This window comes from Guillardia theta (assembly GCF_000315625.1).
Source record: "Guillardia theta CCMP2712 unplaced genomic scaffold GUITHscaffold_14, whole genome shotgun sequence".
Taxonomy (NCBI): domain Eukaryota; class Cryptophyceae; order Pyrenomonadales; family Geminigeraceae; genus Guillardia; species Guillardia theta.
The window spans coordinates 507,940-530,005 of record NW_005434660.1 but is presented as its reverse complement, the minus strand read 5'-3'; the positions used below and the strand labels follow the sequence as shown (position 1 = coordinate 530,005).

Genomic DNA, 22,066 nt, shown 5'->3' with positions numbered 1-22,066 from the left:
CAAACTTCTCGGTTGCCTCTAACTTTGCCTGCTGGGCCTTTTCCAACTGAGCCTGAGCTGCCTGCAGGTCTCGCAGGCGGAGCTCTAGAGTAGCTTCGAGCGACTGGAGCTTCTGAGCTTGGGAAGAGCTTGATACTTGTAGCTGGAAGAGCGAGTTCTTGGTAGACTCCAGCTCGCGTTTCAGCTCCGCCTCAGCCTTCTCAGACCTCTGCAGGCACATCAGGGAGAAGGAGGAAGAGAAAGAAGAGATAGGAAGACGAGGACGGAGAAGGAAAGGCAGAACAAACTGCAGAGGGATGGGGAAAAGGTGTCAAAGGAGGGGAGGGGAGGGTACATGTGCGTTTGTGTTTGGGGAGGAGATTTGGTTTGAACCTCGTGCATCTCAGAGACACGGGCATTGAGCATCTCCTTCTCGAAGAGAAGCTTCGCAACCTCCTGCTTCGCTTCGTCACGCTCCTTGATGTTCCTCTCCACGTCCTCTCGGCAGGCGGCCAGCTGATCAAGAAGAGTCAGGGAGAGCAGAGGAGGAGACTGGTGAGAGAGTAGAGGAGAAGGAGACTGTAAGGGAAGGAGGGGGTCGCAGTACCTGAGACTCCATCACAGCTTTCTGCATCGAGAGGCTCCGATTGGATTCTTCCAGGGTGGCCAGCGATTGCTCCATCTTTGACACTTGGGACTGAGGAGGAGGAGGAGGAGGAGGAGGAGGAGGAGGAGGAGGAGGAGGAGGAGGAGGAGGAGATTCAGTGCACAGAAACCCAATGCTTCAACTACCTTGAGCTCGCTGCTGGCAACGACCTCCTTCTCCTTCTCGGCGTTGAGCATCGACAGAGTTCGCTTCCTCTCGTCCACGAAGTCAATCATGTCCTCGTTCAGTTCATCCACCTTGGACCTCAGCTCCTCTACCTCCGCCGACAGCTTCTTCGAGGACAAGTGTGCTTCGTCTCTTTCCTCCTCCAGCCTCTTCTTCTCCTCCTCCATCCTCCTCTTCTCCCCTTCCATCCTCCTCACCATCTCTTCCATCTGTTCTTTCTGCGCCTGCTGTTCCCCAGCTGTCCTCTCCATCTCTGCACACAGCCTCCTCTTCTCCTCCTCCAGCGTCTCCACCTGCTCCTCCAGCCTCCTGCAGGACTGCAGCACTTCACTCTGCTGCACTTCCTTGACTCCCTCCGCGTCCCTCGCCTTCTTCACTCGCTCCTCCAAGTCAGCGATCCTCGAGTTCAAAGACGAGATTCGTTCCTCCTTCCTCCCAGCCTCCTCCAGCTCCCCCTGCAGCGCGTTGGCTCTGCTCTGTTCCGCCTCCAGCTGCTCCTGCAGGGCCACAAGGCTGTCCTGCAGGTCCAGGAGCTGATTGTTGAGCTGCCCGATCTCTCTAGCCTTGGACTCCTTGAGCTCCTTCAGCTGCCTGTCGTGCCAGGCAGCGTCTCCCTCCATCACAACCTGCATCCTGCTGATCTCTCTCTTCAGCTCGATGATCTCTGCCTCCCTGCTGCTCATCACGTCTGCCAGCTCCTCCCTTCCGCAGACATCCTGCTCCGCACTCTCGGCTGCCCCGGTCGCTTCCTCCTGCACCTCCGAGCAGCCGGTGCTCTCCACCTGGACCCCAGGAGCGCCCGTTTGCTCCACTTCTACATGCTCACTTGCTTCCAAGACGTCGCTCGTCGACAGACTGAGCTCAGAGGCGTCGCTGACCATGTGGTTCAGCTGGTCCAAGTCGTGGAGCATCTGATGGAGCCCTTCCTGCAGGGAGAATCGGAGGGAGGAGGAGGAGGATTCGGCCTGTTGGACCTGGATCGTGCTCTGCTGATGCCTCTGATTGTTAGCTGCTCCTTGGGTGAGGGCAATCAGCGCTTCTTTCAACCTTAAAATGTAAGCTTGCTGCTCTGCAATGACCTTGCCCTTCTCCTGCTTCGTCGCTTCTATCCTGGTGTTGAGCAGTGTGCACAAGTTCATGTCTGTGGAGCTTGACGACGAGCCTTTGAGGGGTTTGAACGTTCGGCTGCCACCAACTTCCTTCTTGGGGCGCGTGCTCCTGCTCTCGGTTTCTGTACGGCTAGCCTCCCACATCTTGCGCTTCTCCGCTACGTTTGAGTTCATCTTGGAGTCAACGCTACGGAGAGGAGGAGTGTTTTCGCTGTCATTGCATGTCATCTCTGCCTTGCCCTGACTGCCAGGACGAGCTGAAGCTGCTTGAGTTCGGTGAGCTGCTGAACGCAGGAACATGATCGGTCCTCGTTACCACCTCCCTTCCTCTATGTTTCTCCTTCTCTCTTTCTTTCAGTCTCCTTCACTGATGGGGAAGACAGCAAGGAAGGTCTCGAGCTCACACTGCCTGCTGCTCTTGTCCTGCCTTCCTCCACAGCTCCATGTGTCAGAGCGGTTCCAACGTTGCTACACGCCTGCTCGAAAATCAAAATCAAATACCGCTACTGGAATTCCACTACCCCCCACCCATACCCCTGAAACATATGTCAAGTACCCCTACATGCATTTCTAATCATTCAAAACGAAAACTGCAGCAAACAATAATAATATTTTCTATGTATTGTTGAAGTTACATAGTAAGGTTTCAAAATGACCTTGAAATATGGAAATCCTAGCGACAGTGGCTTCAATGATGGATGCCGTCCAGACACATCATGCTTCATGTCCAAGCAGCATGAGAAGCGCCATGGCAGACTCAGACATGGTCAATCAGGCTAGTGACATGCCAGACAAGGAGTTGTGCCGCAAAGCTCCTGTGAGGAGAACGTCAAGACCTGGCTGAGCGAAATGCTGTCGAAGCAGCTGAGGACGTGGAAGATGAAAAGAAAGGTCCGACTGTCCCCGTATTCCGTCTCCTGAACGCGCTCATCCCGCTCTCAGTCAGAGCTTTTCCATGGAGGTTTCTGAGTATCTGTTGGTGGAGCTATGTTGAGGAGCCTTGGTTCGGATATGCTCGAAGACAAACATACAATCAGTAGCAGTGTAAAAAAGAATCCACAACACACCAGACGTCGCGAAGAAGCTCTACGCAAGGCTGAGGAGATGTCGTCAAGAGATCCGTTGTGTGACTTCACTGGCGTATGGACATGTCTGTGAAAGGTATTGCTCGGTTTCGCAGGATGCAGGCCTCAGCCAGGACGATAACGAGTGTAGAAGGCAGAGTTCGAGTGGGCAATAGTCCTAAGGAGAGAGAACCTTGCTTTTGCCATTAAAGCAGTCCTGCAGCAGAGACTGGATCTTGGGGATGCGAGTCGAACTGCCGACCAGCACGACCTCGTCCACCTCGCTCCTAGCAACCCGGCAAAAGTAAGAAATCATGTCAGCAAATTGATTCTCTGGGCGCTTGTTTCATATCAAAGTTCCTTATGTACTTACATACTATCCAGCCCCATCAACAGTCAATCCGAGCAATGACCGACAAGAACAAGCAATCATCAGCAAACGATCTCTGACCAGAGAATCATCTGTGAGCATTCACTTACAAGCTATTCAAACATATTCATTTCGTAAGAGGAACCAAGAGAATTGGCAAAATATCTTTCAGTCAAATCGTTCGGCACCACATTTTTCAGATACTTACTCCCTGTACTTACCGATGCGATCTTGTAGCATCATTTGGAATAAATCTCCATGACAATCTATTTGATTCTCTTTGTCACATGCTTGGAATGAAACTCGTGGAAGTGTATTTCATTCGTTTTGGGAATCTATGTGGAATCAACATATTCTGTCCATGAAAATCAGTTTCCCAAGTGTTGTTTGAGAATGTGTAAGTCAAATTTGTTTGATATTTGTATTAGTTTGCAATCTTGATCACCGACTCCAAAAATGCAGACATGTCAATATCATCAACAGGAAATTCTGCTACAGCAAGGCTGATCGGTTTTACACACACAAAAGCACACATACGAAGTTACCAGAACCAACAAGACGGGAAGACAAACATGACCTTCATTTCCTCGCTGTCATCACAAGAGCTTCAACACTGAGAGGAGGTCCCACACCTCGAAGCTCTTCGTCTCCTCGTTGTACATGAAGCACATGGCGTCTCCCTTAGGGGCACACTCGTGTCCGTACTGGCACAGCCACGTCTCTCTCACTCCTCGCTCCATCAAGTACCCGAGACCTCCTGCTACGAATCTGCCCGTATGGGTCGTGAGCTCATGCACAATCTCGTCCCATGTCGCCGTCAGGACACACTTCTGCTTCCTCGGCCTGCAGGACCAAGACTGCGGGCAAGAGTACATCTGCTTGCGCCATTGCTCGTCAAAGTTGAGCCCTGTTGTACATCCTACCCGCCAGCCTCCATAGTTCCAGTGCCAGCTCAGCCTGTACTTGCAGTCAGACGAGGCGGGGTCGCTGGGATTGTAATTGGAGTGCCAAACGTCTGCAGACATCAACTGGATCTGACTGGATGGAGCAAAACCCATGCTCCATTGGTTGACCCAGTACCTCCACGTTCCGAACTCAGGTCCTACCGCCTCATATTTGCTGGTGGTCTTGTTGAAGTTGCTGGATCTGAAGATGGCGGCGAGTGTGAGATTGCTTCCGATCACGTTGGGGGACTCTCCGACAGGCATGGCAGCCAGCACAAGGTACTCTCTGCTCTTGCACCGCTCGACGTTGGCGTCAACGTTGCCTTGATCGTACAGGACGTCGAAGCAGAGCTCACAATGGCGGAGATTGTCGACGGAGTAGTCGAGCTGTATGCCGGAGAAGATGGGGTCGGAGCAATCGTAGGTCATGTCATTCACAGTAGAGCAGTCAGCAGAGCATGCGTCTCCGTCGACAGTGTTGCCGTCGTCGCACACTTCAGAGCCGGAGATTACACCGTCTCCGCATACTGGAACGGTCGGAGGACTGTGAGTCGAGTTGTCCACCATGGCGGAGGCGGAGGAGTTTGAGCACAAGGGGTTGAAGCAGTACAGGCACTTGTCGGGACAACAGTCTCCAAAACTATGGCACAGTTCGTCGCACCAGCAGGTTACAGCTTTGGCTCCGCACGTCTGGTTGCAAGAGCCTTGTACCAGGTAGCGCAAGGACTGGATAAAGGAGATGTGTGTCAGATGGCAGTAAATGCACTGAGGTGCAGGAAGCAGTGAAGATAAGCAGTCAAACGTACGATAGATCAAGACACGATCATTAAGTAGCAATGGATGACTTGCAAACATGAAGAAAACAGATCGCAAACGCGTGCGGGGTCAGTGGACCAGTTGCACATACACAAACTTGGCATGCCTGCTTTTCATGCGAACTTCTTCCGGGGAGTCCCGTAGATCCAGAAGGCATGCTTCTTGTGACGAGCCAACTCGCTCTCCCTCCCTCAGGAAGCTGCTCAGGAGCTGTCGTGCTCGCATACGTCACCGCGCAGGCTGCCAGCATGGCGAACCAACTCAGACATTGTCCAGCTGGCTTTTGCATTATTATTCGTCACCAGTACGTTCAAGTACCCCACCTATCGACCGTGACGTCCCACCCTACCGGGCCACGAGCCTACTCGGAGCCTGGCTGGTCACTACTGACTCAGAACCCTACAAAGTACACTGCTGGTACTGAACCGTAGTACCCCTACACTGAAAGCTTTTTATCGCTTTCACTGGGTATTAGTGACGGTCGGACCCGTGGTCACTGATTGTAGTACCGTAGTACGGTACGGTAGCTTCACTGTAGTACTAGTACTCCGATCAGGTATCAGCCACGCCGGTTTACTCAAAGTTAAAAGTCAAAAATCAGTACGAGGGCTTTTACTCAAAGTCAAGTTAAAAACTGAGTCACGGTACGACTCTGCCAGGTGGCCCGGGCTAGTACGTTAAAAGAGAGACTCAGGAGTCCGAGCCGCTGACTCTGTGAGCCGCGGGGGCGCTGCCTGGCCAGTGGACGGGCCGTTCGCCGCTGGGCAATGTCACTGCCCGCGGCCGTCACCGTCACTCGGCGGCGCGGATTAGAGCCGCTGACTCGGCTCGAGCCCGGCCTGCAGTGCCGTCACTGCCGGACCCGGGACCGGGAGCGCGGCAGCCCGGCCGCGGACTCCGGGAGTCGCTGTCACGTGGATGAGCCAGTGCCAACCGTTGAACTTCGGAAGTGACTTAGAGGGCCCGGGCTCGCCGGAGTCGGGCCGCGGCTGCCCGGCCCGGCGCTGAGTGCCCGGCCGGCACCGCTGTAGCCTGTAGCGCGGCGCGGCCCGGCCGAGTGTTCCAGTCCCGGCCCGGAAAAAATAATAATGAAAATTTAACTGAAATGAGTTGTCCCCGCGAAATTCCGACCCCCAGCTGAGACTGCAAGGGTGGGTGTCCATGGTGACCCCCACCTACTTCAATTTGAACATTTCATATGTGAGGACCCATGGATTGTAACCCCTACCCGCGTTAGCTAATTCTACCGGACCCCTGAAAGAAACCCTGGATAAGCTCTAACGGTCAGCCTTTGAGCCCGCCGCTTTGAAAATTGTTTCAAAATTTTAAAGTTGATTTCTATTCTGAACTGTAACCACCCTATTCAAATCGCTTCCAAACGGGGGTCTCACAAGTCCTTTCCTATCCAATTTGAAAGTTTCTAATTATTTCGTTCAATCATGAAATCCCGGATCGCGCTTGGGGAGCTACGATAGCAGAGGACCAGAATCAGAGGACTGACACTGAGGGTGGGGTAATCAGCTGTCATCCTTTTGAGATAGGTAGGGTCATAAAGATCCCCTCAAATGTTGAAAGTTAAAGTGTCACAGGGAGTGGTGGGGTGTTTTTGGTGTGTGACTGATAGGGTAGGGGTTCCATTGCTGTAGGGGGTGGATTAGAGGGGTATCAAATGGGGATCCTTTGGAAAACGCACCTTGCTGCGGGCGGGAAACCATGTCAGAGGACGAAATGCCCAACAATTGACTACATTTATTACTTATCAAATGTTTAATTTATACAAAAATACAGTAAGTAAACATTTATGTTACAAATTATTTTACCACCCCAAGATTCTTGTCAAGCGTGTTGCCCCCCTGCGGAAATTTTGATCGCCCCTTCCCTGTACCCCTACCACCCTTTCATCCACCGTCGATACCCCACCTTCCCCCACTCAGCACTTTCCTGTCTCGGAGGACCCTACCCCCGCTGGTAAACTGGACCCCACCATGATCCGACCAACCTTCCATAGATCTCAAGTACCCCTTCTGGATTACCGTCAATTTCACCCCTGTATTTTACCAGATTCAGTGTGGTCTTTCTCGCTCATTTCTGCACACCACCCACAAGTTTCCGATGGTTTGTACCACCGGTCCTGGATTGTACCCCAACGGTCATGAGCACCCTACCCTACCGGTCGTGGACCTGCAGCTACTGCACGATGTGAATGGCCCGTGAAAGTTTGGCATTATGCAACATATCATAAGAAAGATAGGAGCTCTGACGAGAGCGAAAACCTCCATTAGGATGCTCATGTACTCGTTGCCTGACATCACGATGATCCCAATTTGATTGATGATTGTTCGTGTTCTTTTGAGCTCAAAGTTCGTGAACATCACAGCACTGCTGTGTCTTGTGTTTTGAGGGGAAGGAGTGTTTTAAGGTCTGTATGTTCGTTGTTAGATGGTATTCGTTTAGAACTATCATACGATAGAGAAGCAATCGTTTGATTACGAAAATCTGGTTCTTTTGGTTAGGAATTCGTTTTCGTTTTGTTAATTTCCTGACATGTGGCCTGATTAGAGTTGATTGTGACATACTTTGTTCGCAGACTCTTTCGAGAGTGAATCACGCTGCGAGCTCTCTCAATTTGATCTCTAAAAGATGGGCGTTCTTTCGCTTCTTTTGCGCCCCAGTGAATTCACGGCACTGATCAAACTGAAGAGGAAAATCTCAAAATGGAAGAAGCGCGCATCGCAGCAGAAGAGAGATGCAGACTGGTTGTTCTGCTACGATATGCTGGACAAGGTCTCAAGATCGTTTGCGATTGTGATCCAGCAGCTTGGGGACGAGTTGAGAAATGCTGTATGCATTTTCTATTTGGTGCTGCGTGGTCTCGATACTATAGGTACCAACTTACCGATTTAGCGTATCGCTGTTATGCTCACAATCATGCAGAGGATGACATGGCAATTGACAAAGAAACAAAGACCAAATTACTCTCGACTTTTTATCAGAAGCTGACTGATGAGAAGTACTGCCTTAGCTGTGAGTCTGAACAGTCTATGGTTGAATCCATACTGATCTTGTTGGTTGCAGGTGGTTACAAGGACGAGAAGATCTTGGTCGAGAACTTTTTCCATGTCACTCGCGGATACAACACCTTGAAACCTCAGTATCAAGAAATAATCTGTGACATCACAAAGAAAATGGCTGAGGGCATGGAGAAGTTCACCAAGATGAAGGTGGTCACCACCAAGGATTACGATCTGTACTGTCACTATGTTGCTGGTTTGGTCGGAATTGGGCTCAGCGGATTGTTTGCAGCTTCTGGGTTGGAAGATCCGATGGTGGGTGAGAACTTGGAGACGGCTAATCATATGGGTCTGTTCCTGCAGAAAACCAACATCATTCGTGATTTCCTCGAGGACCATGAGGACGTGAACCCTGAAACGGGAGACAGGAGGGTTTTCTGGCCCAAGGATATATGGGGCAAGTACACGGACGACCTTGCCAACTTCACGTTTGGAAAGAATGAGACGCTTGCAGTGGCCTGCTTGAATGACATGGTCACCAATGCTCTCCAACATCTTCCTTACTGTGTCGAATACCTTTCAACCATTTCAGACGAAAGCAACTTCTTGTTTTGCGCTATCCCTCAAGTGATGGCAGCACATACACTTAGCCTGTGCTATGCAAATCCAGATGTCTTCAAGGGAGAGATCCGAAAAGAGCTTGGCGAATGTAGGAACACGAAGCCGGTTAAACTTCGCAAGGGGCTCAGCGCCAAGTTGATGTTGGATACGGTGGACATGGCATCAGTATTGGATATCTTCGAAGATACAATCGAATCTATCGCGGATCGAATCGCTCCAACTGACCCCTCAGCCAAGTCAACCATGGCCATGGTTCAGATGTGCAGAGATGTTATTGCTCGCGGCAGAGGGTCCCTTCCTTCAACACTGAAGATCTGTGAAGGTTGGAAGGCAGAAGTGGTGCGTTCGGTCAGATCCATTGCAGATACTGTTGTCATCCCCTTGATAGCAATTTTGTTGATAATCACTGGGATCTTCGACGTTCCGCAAGTGATGAACTTGGAGTTGACAGCGTCGGCGAATCAACCGAACTCTGCCTTTTACTTAGCCATGACAGCTTGGAATCTATCTTTTTACAGTTTTGCTCTATTCGCAATGGTATGGGGAGCTCATCAACGGAATGTGAAGCCATTCGCTCTGTTTCACGTGATGATGACAGTGGTTGAGGTTCTGGTGCTTTGGTTGGCTGCAGCCTTGGGTGCCCGGCAACTTCTATCAGAGACTCTGCCAAAGCTGCTTGCGGCCTCTTGCCTGATGTCAAGCATTTCGAAGCAGACGTCAATGCTTCATTTGACACCGTCGCATGCCCTAAAAACAAGTCACGTGATCAAGGCGGTGCTTTAACTTAATTCCTCTGACGCTGACATCCTGTGGTATTGTTCTACTCTATTTAATTTCCTTTCTCTATTCCTCGTTGCTTGATGCATTAAAACTGATTGACATAATTTGCACCATTATAGTACACCACTGTCAGTACGGTGAGTTACTTTGGATTCTCTGTATTCACCGACTGCTCTCACAGAGTCACTAGAAACTGTCAGCCCGGCGCGCCGCAGGCCAGTCGGTCCCCGGGGTCCCGCAGGCTCCGGGGCCGGCTGAGTCACTGTGACCGGGTGAGCCCGGCCCGGCCCACGGCCACAGTGCCTAGGGTTGACTACCAGCATCATAATTCTGAGGCGAGCCTGATACTCGTTCACTGCAACTTGCCATGGTTCCCCGACAGCCCCGTCTCCTCCTACACCTGCCCATGCAGCTAGCAAAACTTTCTCCTCCTCCTCCTCCTCCTCCTCCTCCTCTTGTACTGTTTGCCTCTGCTCTTCTTTCTTGTCCTCTACCGTTTCTTCCTGTCGCGTCTGATTCATCCTTATCGATCTCATTCTTCCTGCTTCCGACTCCTCCGCCCACCTGATCCTCCTCGTCTTTCTCATCCTCGCGGTCACCCTTTGTTATCCTAGCCATTGAATGCGCACGAGTGCTGGGGGCTCCCAGAAGCTTTGATTGATCATGCATGCTCTGCCCTTCTTCCCTTCGTCCTCCTTCAATCCCCTCCCTCCAGATCCTCCCTCCCCCCCTGCTCCTGCTCCTTCTTCCGAACCCCCCCACCCCCCCACCCACCCCCTCCTCATCCTCCTTCTCTTCCCCCCTCTCCTCCTCCTCCTCCTCTAGATTTATGCTTACAGCATCATCAGGGGTTCTCGCCCGATCTCTACCCGGGTCAAGGGATAGGAAGCATCAGATTAGGTCAGGGCGGAGTGTCTTTGTTCGGCAGCTCACCAACAGCTTAGGGTCGACGCTCAAGGAAGTATTCAAGGAGATTCAGGACAATCAGGCCTTCTTCTCCAACGTGCAAGTCAAGTTCTGCTCAGAGGTCGTTGGATTCTGAGCCGTCGTGCCCCCATGATGCCTCCCACTGCAGGATGTTTGCTCTATGGACCTGGTGCTTGAGATCCCGAGCGTTGGGTTGATCATTGTCTTCGATCCAAGACAGCAGGTGAAATTGAGCCTGTGCTAGAGTCTTCTCCGCTCTCATCCGCTCTCCACTGCTCTCCTCAGATCTTCCCTTGAGATTTGGTTGCTGTTTCTGCATACCATCGCATTCATTCACTACTACTCCCTTCACTCACTGCATGTACACCAGAGATGCAGGCTGATAGAGATCTACAAGCCCTCTGAGTTCGCCCTCAGCTATGATGGGGTTCCCTGCTGCGGGCCGAAGGTAGGACATGCGCCCTGCCGACCCCGTCTGATGAGTCGGTACAGGTTTCCCCTTCCTTCCCCTCCATCTACCATCAACTCGGCCCTGCCCTGCCGGGAAACTACAACGAGAAGACAGAGGCAAGGGGGGCAGGGAGAGCGGAAGGAGGAGAGGGCAGGAGGACGAAGGGAGGGAGGGAGGGAGGGAGGGAGGGAGGGAGGGAGGGAGGGAGGGAGGGAGGGAGGGAGGGAGGGAGGGAGGGAGGACGAAGGGAGGGAGGGAGGGAGGGAGGGAGGGAGGGAGGGAGGGAGGGAGGGAGGAGGGAGGAGGAGGGAGGGAGGGAGGAGGAGGAGGAGAGGTGGAGTTGATGGATGTTGTGGCTGCAGACATATCATTTGACGTATCCGGGGAGTAACTTTCTTCTTTCCCATCTCCAAGAAGTTCTCGAAGCTCTTCGCTGATCAGCGAAGTTTGAACCTCGTCCTGCCTGGTACCCTCAACGTCTCATGGACTCGAACCCCCCCCAACACCCTGCTCTCCTTCCTTCTCGCACTCTTTCTCCCCGCCTCGTCCTGACTTCCTCTCTCCCTTCCTCCTGCTCCCCCCACTCCATCGTACAGATGGCTCTACTCCCGTCGCATCCCGCATTCGGATTCATCCCACGGACGACCCCAAGGGCACTTCCCCTCCTCCTCTTCCCTGCGACAGCCTTTACATGGAGGCGATCGAGGCTGATCCTCGAGGTAGCCAGCAACGTGCTTGCTTCCCCTCCCTGTCTGACACCAAAGGAAGGAAAACTGAAATTCACCACCCGGGGCTTCTCCCTCGACTTTAGCAGCGAGCCGCAGGTGAATCAGCATGACAGCAACTTGACGTGACTTTGCCGTAAGGACGTTGTGGCGCAACTAGGAAAGCCTTGCTCCGTGATGCAGAAGAGGATAGACAAACTGCGGATTCACGCCCGGCAGGTGAAGTAGTGGACCTTGATCCCTTGTTTACTCCTCCCATGCTGTGTGTTGGAATCTCCTCCTCCTCCATTATCACTTCCTCCTTAATTCTTTCCTTCCTCCTTTCTCCGTCCCCGCCATGTCGTCATGAGCATGACACTGATTGGAAAGGGCTCCACCACTGCATATTACTTCTACAACTACTTCCATCTTGGCCTCGACATCCTCTTTGATGCAAAACAGCACACAGTTCGCAAGTTTGTGAGTTGCAGGAGGGAGAGAGGGGGGTGGGAAGGGAATGGGGGCAGGGGGTTGCGATGCGGCGTTAAGACGCCATGGCAGGTCCTGCATACCAACTCGCCGGATCATGTTGACTTCAACATCTACAGCAAGTCTGACGACCCATTTGCCCTCCTCTTCTCTCCTCTTTCGCCCTTGACTTCACTTTTCTCTGTCCTCCCTCTCCTCACACCCTCGCTCCCTCCTCCTCCTCTCCTCGTCAAGCTCCCTCACTTCCTTCCTCACTCGTCTCTCTCCTATGCTGCTCGTCCTCGTCCTCCTCCTCCTCCTCACGCTCTTGTAGGTGCAACTTTCGCCTTGTCATCGACGATCAGCGACAAACTTCGCAGGCTCGCAGCAACCGGAGGATCGAAGTTTCTCCGGACACGCGATGGCCGGAGATCGAGAAGTGTCTGGGTCCCCCTCAAGGTCGAGTTTTCCTCTAGTCTGCCAAGTTTGATTTTCAGTAGGGGGGAAGCCTTTGATCCATATGGACCAGACGTCGGGGGACCAGAGCGGTAAGGTGGAGGAGAGGGAGACTTTCTGTCAGGGAGGCTGGCGAGTCAGGAGGCAGGAGGAAAAAGGAGGAGCCTTGAGGAAGAGAAGAAGAGGAAGGGGGGGGGACATGTGCGGGAGGAGGACGAGGACGAGGACGAGGACGAAGACGAGGACGAGGACGAGGACGAGGACGAGGACGAGGACGAGGACGAGGACGAGGACGAGGAGGCATGACGAAGTGTTGAAATGTTTGCCAGGTCATTCACTCTACTATGGGTATTCGGGGATGATTTTCGAGGTGACGAGGTTTGGAAATCTAGCGAGTGTAACAATCTTTCATCAATAAACACCACAGTGTAACAATGTACCTTCCCTCCTCCTCCTCCTCCTCCTCCTCCTCCTCTCCTCCTCCGCGTCCTCATCCTCCTTCACGCTCCTCTCCTTCTTCAACCTCCTTTGCCCTTCTCCTTATTCATTGCCCCTTCTTTTCCTTCTTCCTTATCCCCTTACTCCTCCTCCTCCTCGCCTCTCCCTCTCCACTTCTACCTCACCACTGGCACGTCTTGGAGTTGAAGTTGTGGTGAACGTTCGATCTCACCGTCTCCTCACTTATGTCTGACACCCAGTTGAAGTCGTTCTCCTGCAACATCGCTCAGCTCCCTCCCCTGCTTTCTCCTCCATCCTCCCTGATCACTCCACCCTGCCTGCCTGCCTGCCTGCCTGCCTGCCTGCCTGCCTGCCTGCCTGCCTGCCTGCCTGCCTGCCTCCCAACTCCCTCCAACACGCTTCCTCCTTTTCTGCACTCTCCTCTGTCCTGCTTCCTGAGTCCTCCATCCCATCACTCATCACCTTGTCGATGACAACTAGAGGAGCAGAGTCGCCGCCCTGCACCAGTCGACTGACAGTGAGGATGCTACGCTGTACGCAGAGATGCACCTGAGGCAACATGAGCTCCTCCTCCCTCCCTCCCTCCCTCCCCTTCCCTCCCATGTTCGCACCCCTCCCTTCAACCTCTTCCCCTCCCCCTTCTTGAATTTCCCTCCTGCTTCTTCTTTTCCTACTGCTCTCTTTCCCTTGCCCTCGTCCTCTTTCTCCCCCTTCTTGGCACATCCCTTCTCTGCTCTGCTCTGCTCTGTTCTCCCCTCCCCCTCCTGTCCTGTCCTGTCCTGTCCTCTCCTCACTGAGTTCTTGCGTCGTAGAACCGTCACGGCTGCTTCCTTGTCTAGGATGCGAACCTGAAGCTCAAGTCACCAGAATAGAAGTCAGAGAGATAGAGGGAGGAAGGAAGAGGAAGGGGAAGAAGATGAGGGGAAGGGAAGGAGAATGATTGAACTGGGTCTAGTGCAGTACGCAGTTCATAGCACGATTGATGACGGACGAGGGGGAACAGGAATGGACAAATGATGTGGGGGAGGGGGAGAACTGGGAGAAGCGGGAAGAGGGCACAGGTGAGGCAGAGACGAGAGAAGAGGAGACAAGGGCGGAGGGAGCAAGAAAAAACCTTGCATGAGAGGAGGGAGAGGAACGCGCTGTCCGAGAGCACAGCCGCCGATCCAGCGATGTGATGGAACGAGCAGTCTGCGAACATTGCAAGCCCTCCTCTTGATACGGCCATAGCTGTAGCATCCCCGCTCTCCTTCGCCTCGCTCGTCTCCTTCCTCTGCTGCAGCTCTTGGACTGTCAGAGCTCCAACGAAAGAGACATCCTGCCGTCAAAGTCAAGAGCAGGCGCAGGAGCCGCTCCTCTGACCGTCTGCAGGCATCGCAGCTCCCCGCCGCACATGAAGACAGCACCTTTCAGGCATCAGCGTGAGGAGGAGGAGCCAGAAGGTTTCGCGTGCTGCTCACAATTGGCTTGCATGCTCACGCCTTCCTGTCCTCCGATCTGACTTGAGCACATGGAGACGTTTCCTCCTTTCACCTCCAGCTGCTCCAGGTCAAGAGAGAAGCGAGCAAGCAACACGTTGGTGGAGGAGAGGAAGGAAGATTGTGAGGCGAGGATGGAAAGTGGACAACGACACAAAAGAGGAGCAGGAAGACGCAAAACTCATAGTCAGTCAGTCTTAGTTCCACGTCATCAGCATCGAAAGTTTGGAGGAGGAACAGGCAGAACGAAGGAGGGAAGAGATGCAGTGCAGGAGCAGAGGAAATTATCAAGGAGCGATGCCCACCGCGATAGCTTCGAAGCTCTTGATGCTACATCTCATCACCCGCCATTCTCCTCCTTCGACGCTCAAAGTCGCATCGAGAGAATCATCGCTCCCCCACTGACATCGCAGTCAGCATCGGCAGGAAGCTGGAGAACACGGGCCGAGGTGGGGCAGAGGAGAACATGGAGGGGGGAGGAGGGGGAGGGGGGGGGGAGGGAATCGAGGAAGAGACAAGGAGGCAGAGAAATGAGCGGCTGCAACCTGCAGCTGAACATGTAAGAGCGACCCGCTAGACCCGTCAGACAAATCAAGAGGACGGCTGATCACAGTCGCTCCCTGCTCTATTTGTCTCCCTCCGCCAGCTTCTCCTCCTTGACCCCGCAGATGAAGCTCCGCAGAGGGGACAACTAGTAGCGCTCCTCCGCTGCCCTCCTGGATAAGGCCGTGGGGGAGGATCAGGGTCTTCTCAGCCTCATACCAGATGACTGGCTGGTCTCCTGGTGGCACTTGACCTCCTGCATGCGATCCCTGAGCAGCTCCTTCTCCTCCTTCCCTCGCCTGATGCTCCAACGCTTCCGACAGGGATGGAAATCTCCTTGTCTCTCTCCTGCATTGAGCCCTTGACCTCATCTCGTCCTCCAGCTTCAGCAGCAGTCGCTTCCCCCAGCTCACATCAGACATGGTCCTGATCATTTCCTCGTCCCTTGACTGAATCTCCTCTGCTTTCATCATGGCCTTAAACCTGCGCACGTTTGAGGGAGGCTCATAGGCGAGACACTCTTACCTCGCTTTCAACGTCTTGGGCTTGAGAGACTCGCTACGAGTCTCCCACAGCTCCTCGCACGAGCTGATCCATCGCTGCAGCCACTCGTCGTCCGACGCGAACATCTGCTGGGACTCGCGCTTAAGGGAGCTCATCTTGCGCAGCATGGTGAGGAGGGAGGAGGATCGAGCATCTTCTTCAGATAGACTTGGTCGTTCTGTGATGATACGGTCGCTTCCACCTGCCAGCCTCAAGGTGCTTGGCAGTGCAGCAACCCATGAAGGAGCTGCTTCTGTGCTTGCTGTTTTTGCTGCAGATGGTGATGGGAACAATGAAGATGATACCGGGTGTCTTGCTGCAGCAGTCTTCATGCTTGTTGACATTGCCGTCATCGTCATCATCGTCGGCATCGGCAGACAGCACATGTTCAGCATCGCCAGCGCCACCACTCGCCATGGCGGGCGCCAGGGCGGGCGCATCAATCTGCGCATCAGCATGGACAATGCTAGCTCGTTGGCTGGGCGGTGTTGTTGAGCAGATTAGCGGATTTGTTGGTATTTTCCCTTTCCTTGCTCCGCACGACTTTTGTCTTGATCCTTGTTGCCCTGCTGGTCGTACATGCCATGGCTCGTGTGGTTGGAGTTGGAGGAAGGAGCTGCCCTCGCTCTTGCCCTTGCCTTTCTCTGGGGTTAACTTGTTTGATCCCTGTTTCTCTTGGGTAATTTGCTTCTACTTTTCCTTTCCCATTGAATACTTGAAACTAGCACAGCACGTCGAGGTTCCTTTGTCACCTTGACTATGCGAGTGCACGAGCAGGAGCAGATAGAGCATGGAAGATGATTGTAGAGCTCTTCTCATCCTGAAACAACACCATTTGCTGATGGTGTACGCGAGCGGCATGAGACTGTGCGATCGCAAATTTTAGCAGCAGTCAAACTTGAAGCTTCAAGAGGCTCGTCTAAAGTGAACAAGAATTGATTGAACACAGCTAGTGCACAGACATCAGTATACCTTTTGTATGATGTACAGATGATATAGGATATCATTGCTAACAGCACTTAGCAAGAAACATGCAAGTCGTGTATCATTAGGGCACTATCATCAATATTGAAATTTTATTTTGCTGCATACTCCACAAATTTCACCGATCCCGGCGTTTTTACAAATGATACGATAAAACACTCCACTGAGAATCTCCATTCTCACACTCTTCAAGCAAAAAAATCTCTCCAGTTCCTTCCCTCTCTCGTTTGCTGCTGGAAGAACTTCTGTGCGTGAGATCGGACCTGCGCCTCGCTCCTAGTTCCAACAGCTGCTGCTATCTTCTTGGCAGCCCCCCTTCCCAGCCCTGCCCGCAGTTTCCCCGTTTCATCTTTGACTCCTGTCTTGTGCTGCTTTGCCACATACTCTCCAAGAGCTTGTAAGAAGCGCTCGTGCTCATCCCTGGTCCACATTCGACGAGAGAGCTGATCGTTGCGAGAAGGAGATGATGCTGATGTCGAGGCAGAAGTAGAAGGAGAGGGGGGAGCAGGAGGTTGGGGAGTGGGGCTGTGCTCTTGCTGGGGTATGCAAGACGTTCCTGAAGCGGAGGCTCGCTGCTCGATCTCAGCATCACTGCTCGAGAAATCTTCAGGAAGCTCAGCATCACTGCTCGAGAAATCTTCAGGAAGCTCAAGAAGTTTCGTGAGATCGGCAACGTCGTCAGGATACAGCGCTGCCACAGCCTCGTCCACCGTAAGGTGTACCATCGTCGCCATCGTTGTGCGGGTGCTGCCAGCAGGCACCGTTGTTGTTGTATGAGATGTTGATGTTTCAGTACGCAACGTCTGAGAGGGTCAATTGTATCATCACTGCAACGTTTCGAGGGGTTGACGATATGGATGCAGAAATGCAACGTTTAGAGAGGGACATACTTCGAAAACACGTCTTTTATGGTATGGGTAACTGCAACACATCTTGAAACAACGTTGTTTGGATGGGAAATCTTGAAGGCGGCCCAGGCCGTCCGTGGCGGGGCACAGCCGCCCGGCTCACTGTCATCAAGCTCATGTCAGTGACGGTGCCGACTCGAATCATGATCCAGCCCCCGGGCCCCATGTAATAAGGCTGGCCCCGGCGGCCTCGGCCCTGAGTAAAAATGATCATCATCGCGGCCAAGGCTTGAACGTCCTGCCCTGAGTCCGAGCCTCGGAGTCCGGCCAAGTTTCCGCAGCCCGGCGGCCCCTGGGTCCAAGTTCCGATTTCAGCGCCGGCCCCGCCGCCGCGAGCCCTGAGTCAGGCCGCCCGGCCCCGGGCCAGTGCCCGGGCAGCGGCCCGGCCGGCCCGGCGGCCGGTGCCGCAGTGGGCCACGGTGTCCGATCAGGCTGAGAGTCAGTGCCCGGCCGCCGGCCCGGTTGCCATTTGGGTAGGGGTAGAATTCAGGGGTCTGGAAGGGGTAGTGCAAGGGTGGACGAGAAAGCACGAAATGGAAGGTTTCGACAGCACGAGGGACAGGGAAGGCGTCGAGATAAGGCAGGAGAGGACGAGGAGGCAGGACAGGACTGAGAGCAGGTATGCTCTTACAACGACAGAGACTGAAAGATGTAGAACGATACAGAGATGCTCTTGTGCTTGTTCGACTGGGTGGTAGGCGAACACTGAAACAAGGAACATAGGGCAATTTCCCCACGTGAACAAAGAGAATCGCAAGCTGAGGGAGAAAGGAGAGAGAGCTCTGTTGTAACTTCTTCAAATTCTTGACATGAGATAGCGCAGATGGGCCGAGAGAAGGACAAGGGACTCAGGAAAGCCAAACCAGCGGCATCTTCGGCGGCGGCTGCTGCCATGGTTGCGTCGATGGGAGGGGGGGGCATGGGCCTTTCTTTTGCAGCATTTGATCCGAAAGCTGAGAGCATAGACTATGAGGTCGACTCGGAGATAGGTGTGCGTTGAGGTTGGTGTGATGGCTGATGACGTCTTCCTCTGTCAGCCATCGCCATCCGAAAGCTGAGCAAGAAGGACTCGACGACCAAGATCAAGGCGCTGAGCGACCTTTGTGGGTACTGCGAGGAAGGGGGCGGGAAGGATGATCAGCAGATCGAGGCCGCTCTCACTCTCTGGGAGCAGCACTTCGAGATAGGATGGATGGACCCTGACCGGCGAGTGCGGGAAGGGCTGTTTGCGGCCCACAAGGCCATCTGTGGGCGGGTGAAGAAGCAGGTGGGGAGGAGGATAAAGGCGTTCATGTATCCCTGGCTGTGCGCAAGATTTGACCCCGAGGTCAACGTGCGGACCGCGGCGAACCTTGCTTTCTCGGGCTTCTTCCCGCAGAACAAGGTCGGGGAGGCGCTGGTGTTCTGCAAGGGGGAGATAAGCAGGTCGCTCGAGGACGTGATGCGTCACAGCGTACAGACTCTCTGTGACCCCAAGAGCTACACGAAGGAGGAGGCGGAGGAGACCTTCGCTCGCATCATCTCGACATCTGTCCTGGTCTCTCAACGCGCTCTCTTCATTCCTTCTGCTCGCCCTAACTTGCTCTACAGGCGCTGTCGCACATCGTGGAGATCCTAGAGCCTGGTCTTGCCGTGCCGTTTCTGTCCAGCTTCAAAATCTTCTCCGGCAACCAGTTCTGGAAGTATCTGGGCCATCAGGATGTTCATATCCGTTCAGCCATGTACACGTTTGTCACTGCCGTCACCACCAAGACTCCCAAGTTTGTGGAGGAGTACGGGGAAGACACAGACAAGAAGCTGCTAGCGGTCCTCTCCCCTCTCGTCCTCCAGTCTCTTGCCGACAAGGACCCGGCATCGCACGTTCAACTCTGGGAGTGCCTCCTGACTTTCTCCAAGACGTTCCCTTCCTGCTTTCAGCTGGTCAACGTAAGAAAGGCCGTCCTCCCTCGCTTCTTCAGCCACGTCAAGTCTGCGGCCCACGGCTCGTGCCTGACCTCTTACCCTTGCTTCGTTCCTTTCGCTGACCTCTGCGCCGGAGCCTCGGAGGGGAGCACGCAGCATGTTTACCTGGAGCTTCAGGCGGCCATCGCCGAATCCTTTGTGCTCGTTGAGCGAAGTGAGGAGATGATGGTGGTAGCGGTCAGGACGTACTTCGAGTGCGTTTTGCAGTGCCTGCTGCACTGTACGAGCAAGCTGCAAGGGGAGGAGACAGCTGACGTGGTCCAAAAGCTCCTCGAGGCTCCTCTCGCCACCATCCTTGGCTCAGGAATGCTGCAGTGCAGGCCCGAGCAGCTGGTAGAGCCGATGGCGAAGTGTGTCAAAGTAGTGATGAAGCATCAGTCGGTATGAGCAGGCGAGATGCTTCTTGCGCGATGATGACGTGCTGCTGCCCTCCAGGTCGCCTGCATGAGGCCGCACGTGCTGAAGATGGTGGGCGAGCACCTGGTGGCGGCTGCCAAGGCGCTGAGTGTGGTGGGAGAGGGAGACGGGAAGGAGGAGGACAGGCTGATAGCTCTGAGCTGCGCGCTTGGGAAAGACAACTCGGAGAGGGAGATCGAGGAGATTCTCTCAAAAGTCTCTTCGCTTCTCCTGTCATGCTACCTGGACGCTCCTGGGACCTCAAGCCCCAACGATCGTCTCCGATGTCTCAAAGTAGTCAACAGACTCTTCCTGGCCCTTGGCATCGAGAACCTTGTCGACGGTCAACGTTCTGACAAGAGCGCGAGGCTGCGGCTCGTGGAGGAGCTGTTTGTGTGAGTGATGGAGGGGGGAAGGAAAGAGGAAGTCGACGAGTTGATTTCGTTTTTGTCCACAGGCGTGTAAACAAGGCAAGGCCACTCTCAGTCGTCCTGGCAGACTCCAACGACGAGGAGCTGTTCAGCGTGTCAGCCATGTTTGCTCTCATGATCGACTTTGTGAACAGGGTAGACAAGCTGAAAGCGGTGGATATGTGGAAGCAGGTCCTGCTGGAGGTGCAGGAAGGGGCAGCTCAAGTCAAGGTGGAAGCGTTGATCCTTGTCCTCGAGGCCGTGAACCAAGTCAGATCCGCTGCTGCCGCTCCCTCCTCTCCATTCTGGTGCTGCAGAGACTTCGACGAGCTCGTTCTGAGGGAGTTTGACGCGCTGGTGGGGATGGGGGAGGAGGAGATGGAAACTGGGATGCACCGGTCCTCCCTCCTCAGGTCCCTCTTGTTCCTCTCCTTGGGCTGCCTCGATGGAGCTGGTCGGTTTGAGAGCGTCCTCGGCAGGATGAGCCAGGGGGGTGCTGGGGGGGTGCTGATATCCGAGGGAGGAGTCGAGAGCCTGTACAGCAAGGTGTCGCTTGCGCTGAAGTCTTGTGCCGATGGGAGGATGAACCGGTCGTCAGCTCTTGCCGTGCTGGACATCACAGAGATCGTGAGTTTGCGCTGTACCTACTGCTGCCTCTGCTATGCTCCTCGTCCCCATCCAATCTCGTCCTCCTCTTTCACCTGCACCTTCTTCTCCTTCTCATCCCCTTCCTCTTTCGTTTCTGCCTCCTCCTCCAGCCTCTCCCTCTTTCCCTCCTCCTCCTCCTCTTGCCCCTCCTTCTCATTCTTATGCTGTTCTTGCTGTGCCCTCATTCATCGTCGCTCAGATTCTCTCCAAGAGCAAGGAGGCGCTTCACGTCAAGGACTCAGAGCTCGCAGAGATCGTCGACGGCGTTTGCGCCTTGAGGATGCACACGGAGGGCGACGCTGACGACGATGCTGCTGCCTCCTTCGACCATGACGAGCTGACGGGCCAGCGGCTGAGGTCAAGAGTCGGAGTCCGCGCGACGAGCCTGTGGGCCAAGGAAGGGAGGAGGGCGCTGAAGGAGAGGCTGCGGGAGGACAAGGCGGCGCTGCTGTGGGTTGAGAAGCAGACAGGCTGGCTAAGAGCTGCTGTAAACTCCTTGACCAGCAGAAACAAGGCGCTGCTCCTTGCTGATCAGGTGATACGATACCTGTCTCGCCTCCCCGCGTTCCCTCGTTCTCCTCCTCTACCTCTCATTTGACTCTCTTTCCCTTCTCTTCTCCCTCTCCCCTCCCCTCCTCCTTCGCTTCATTTTCTCCCACTACCTTCCTCCTCCTGCTCTTCTCTTCGACCTCTCTCCTGCCTCTACTCTTCTTGCGCCTTTTCCTCTCACCTCTCTCTCCTTTCGTTCCCCCCCCCCCCCCCCCCCCCGCTCTTCCTAGATTTTTCCCTCCAGGGATAAGAACTCATGTCCGGTGGCGCGAGAAACGCAAGGGTGAATTCTCTCTGCGCGCAATCAAGACGTGGGACGAAAAAGGGTGGAAAAAGAAAAAAACGCCACCTCCCTCCCTTCCTCATGGGATTTCCGGCTTTGAGCTTCTGCAACACCAAGAGGATCTTCCCCTTGACCCTCTTTTTTTTTTCCTCCTCCTCGTTCCAAGGATCCCGCTCTTTTTGATGCTCCTTAACCCCCTCCTTTGCTAAGCTTCCTCCTTTTTCCCCCCCTATTCTCCCATGGCCTGGTCCCTCACTCAACAAATTTCCCCATCCCTCCCTCTCCCTTCCGGGAACATTTCCATGAAATTTCTTCACTTGAAGCTTCCAAAAAACTTTCCAGGCTCCTAAACCGCATTTTCACCGTCATCA

At 54.0% G+C, this 22,066-nt stretch overlaps 4 protein-coding genes across 4 annotated transcripts; 2 read left to right on the top strand and 2 right to left on the bottom strand.

Annotated features, from left to right (window-relative positions):
• Window positions 1-3,950: 3,950 nt before the first annotated feature.
• On the bottom strand, window positions 3,951-5,231 carry GUITHDRAFT_103774 (hypothetical protein; the record flags this gene model as incomplete). Its single annotated transcript, XM_005837469.1, has 2 exons — window positions 3,951-5,024; window positions 5,193-5,231. The coding sequence occupies 2 exons, from the start codon at window positions 5,229-5,231 to the stop codon at window positions 3,951-3,953; spliced, it is 1,113 nt and encodes a 370-aa protein (XP_005837526.1).
• A 2,468-nt stretch (window positions 5,232-7,699) lies between these two features.
• GUITHDRAFT_92939 (farnesyl-diphosphate farnesyltransferase) lies at window positions 7,700-9,630 on the top strand. Its single transcript, XM_005837468.1, has 3 exons — window positions 7,700-7,998; window positions 8,049-8,138; window positions 8,190-9,630. Exons 1-3 carry the CDS (start codon window positions 7,755-7,757, stop codon window positions 9,527-9,529), a joined length of 1,674 nt encoding a protein of 557 aa, XP_005837525.1. The 5' UTR covers window positions 7,700-7,754; the 3' UTR covers window positions 9,530-9,630.
• A 1,965-nt stretch (window positions 9,631-11,595) lies between these two features.
• GUITHDRAFT_103772 (hypothetical protein) lies at window positions 11,596-12,838 on the top strand (the record flags this gene model as incomplete). The annotated part of the gene is made up of 7 exons (XM_005837467.1): window positions 11,596-11,623; window positions 11,673-11,728; window positions 11,771-11,848; window positions 11,999-12,088; window positions 12,457-12,535; window positions 12,577-12,624; window positions 12,681-12,838. 7 exons carry the CDS (start codon window positions 11,596-11,598, stop codon window positions 12,836-12,838), a joined length of 537 nt encoding a protein of 178 aa, XP_005837524.1.
• A 313-nt stretch (window positions 12,839-13,151) lies between these two features.
• GUITHDRAFT_103771 (hypothetical protein) lies at window positions 13,152-17,264 on the bottom strand (the record flags this gene model as incomplete). Its single annotated transcript, XM_005837466.1, has 11 exons — window positions 13,152-13,244; window positions 13,454-13,540; window positions 13,786-13,839; window positions 14,106-14,309; window positions 14,354-14,397; window positions 14,452-14,530; window positions 14,775-14,870; window positions 15,015-15,495; window positions 15,538-15,808; window positions 15,861-15,999; window positions 16,803-17,264. The coding sequence occupies 11 exons, from the start codon at window positions 17,262-17,264 to the stop codon at window positions 13,152-13,154; spliced, it is 2,010 nt and encodes a 669-aa protein (XP_005837523.1).
• Between the last annotated feature and the right edge of the window lie 4,802 nt (window positions 17,265-22,066).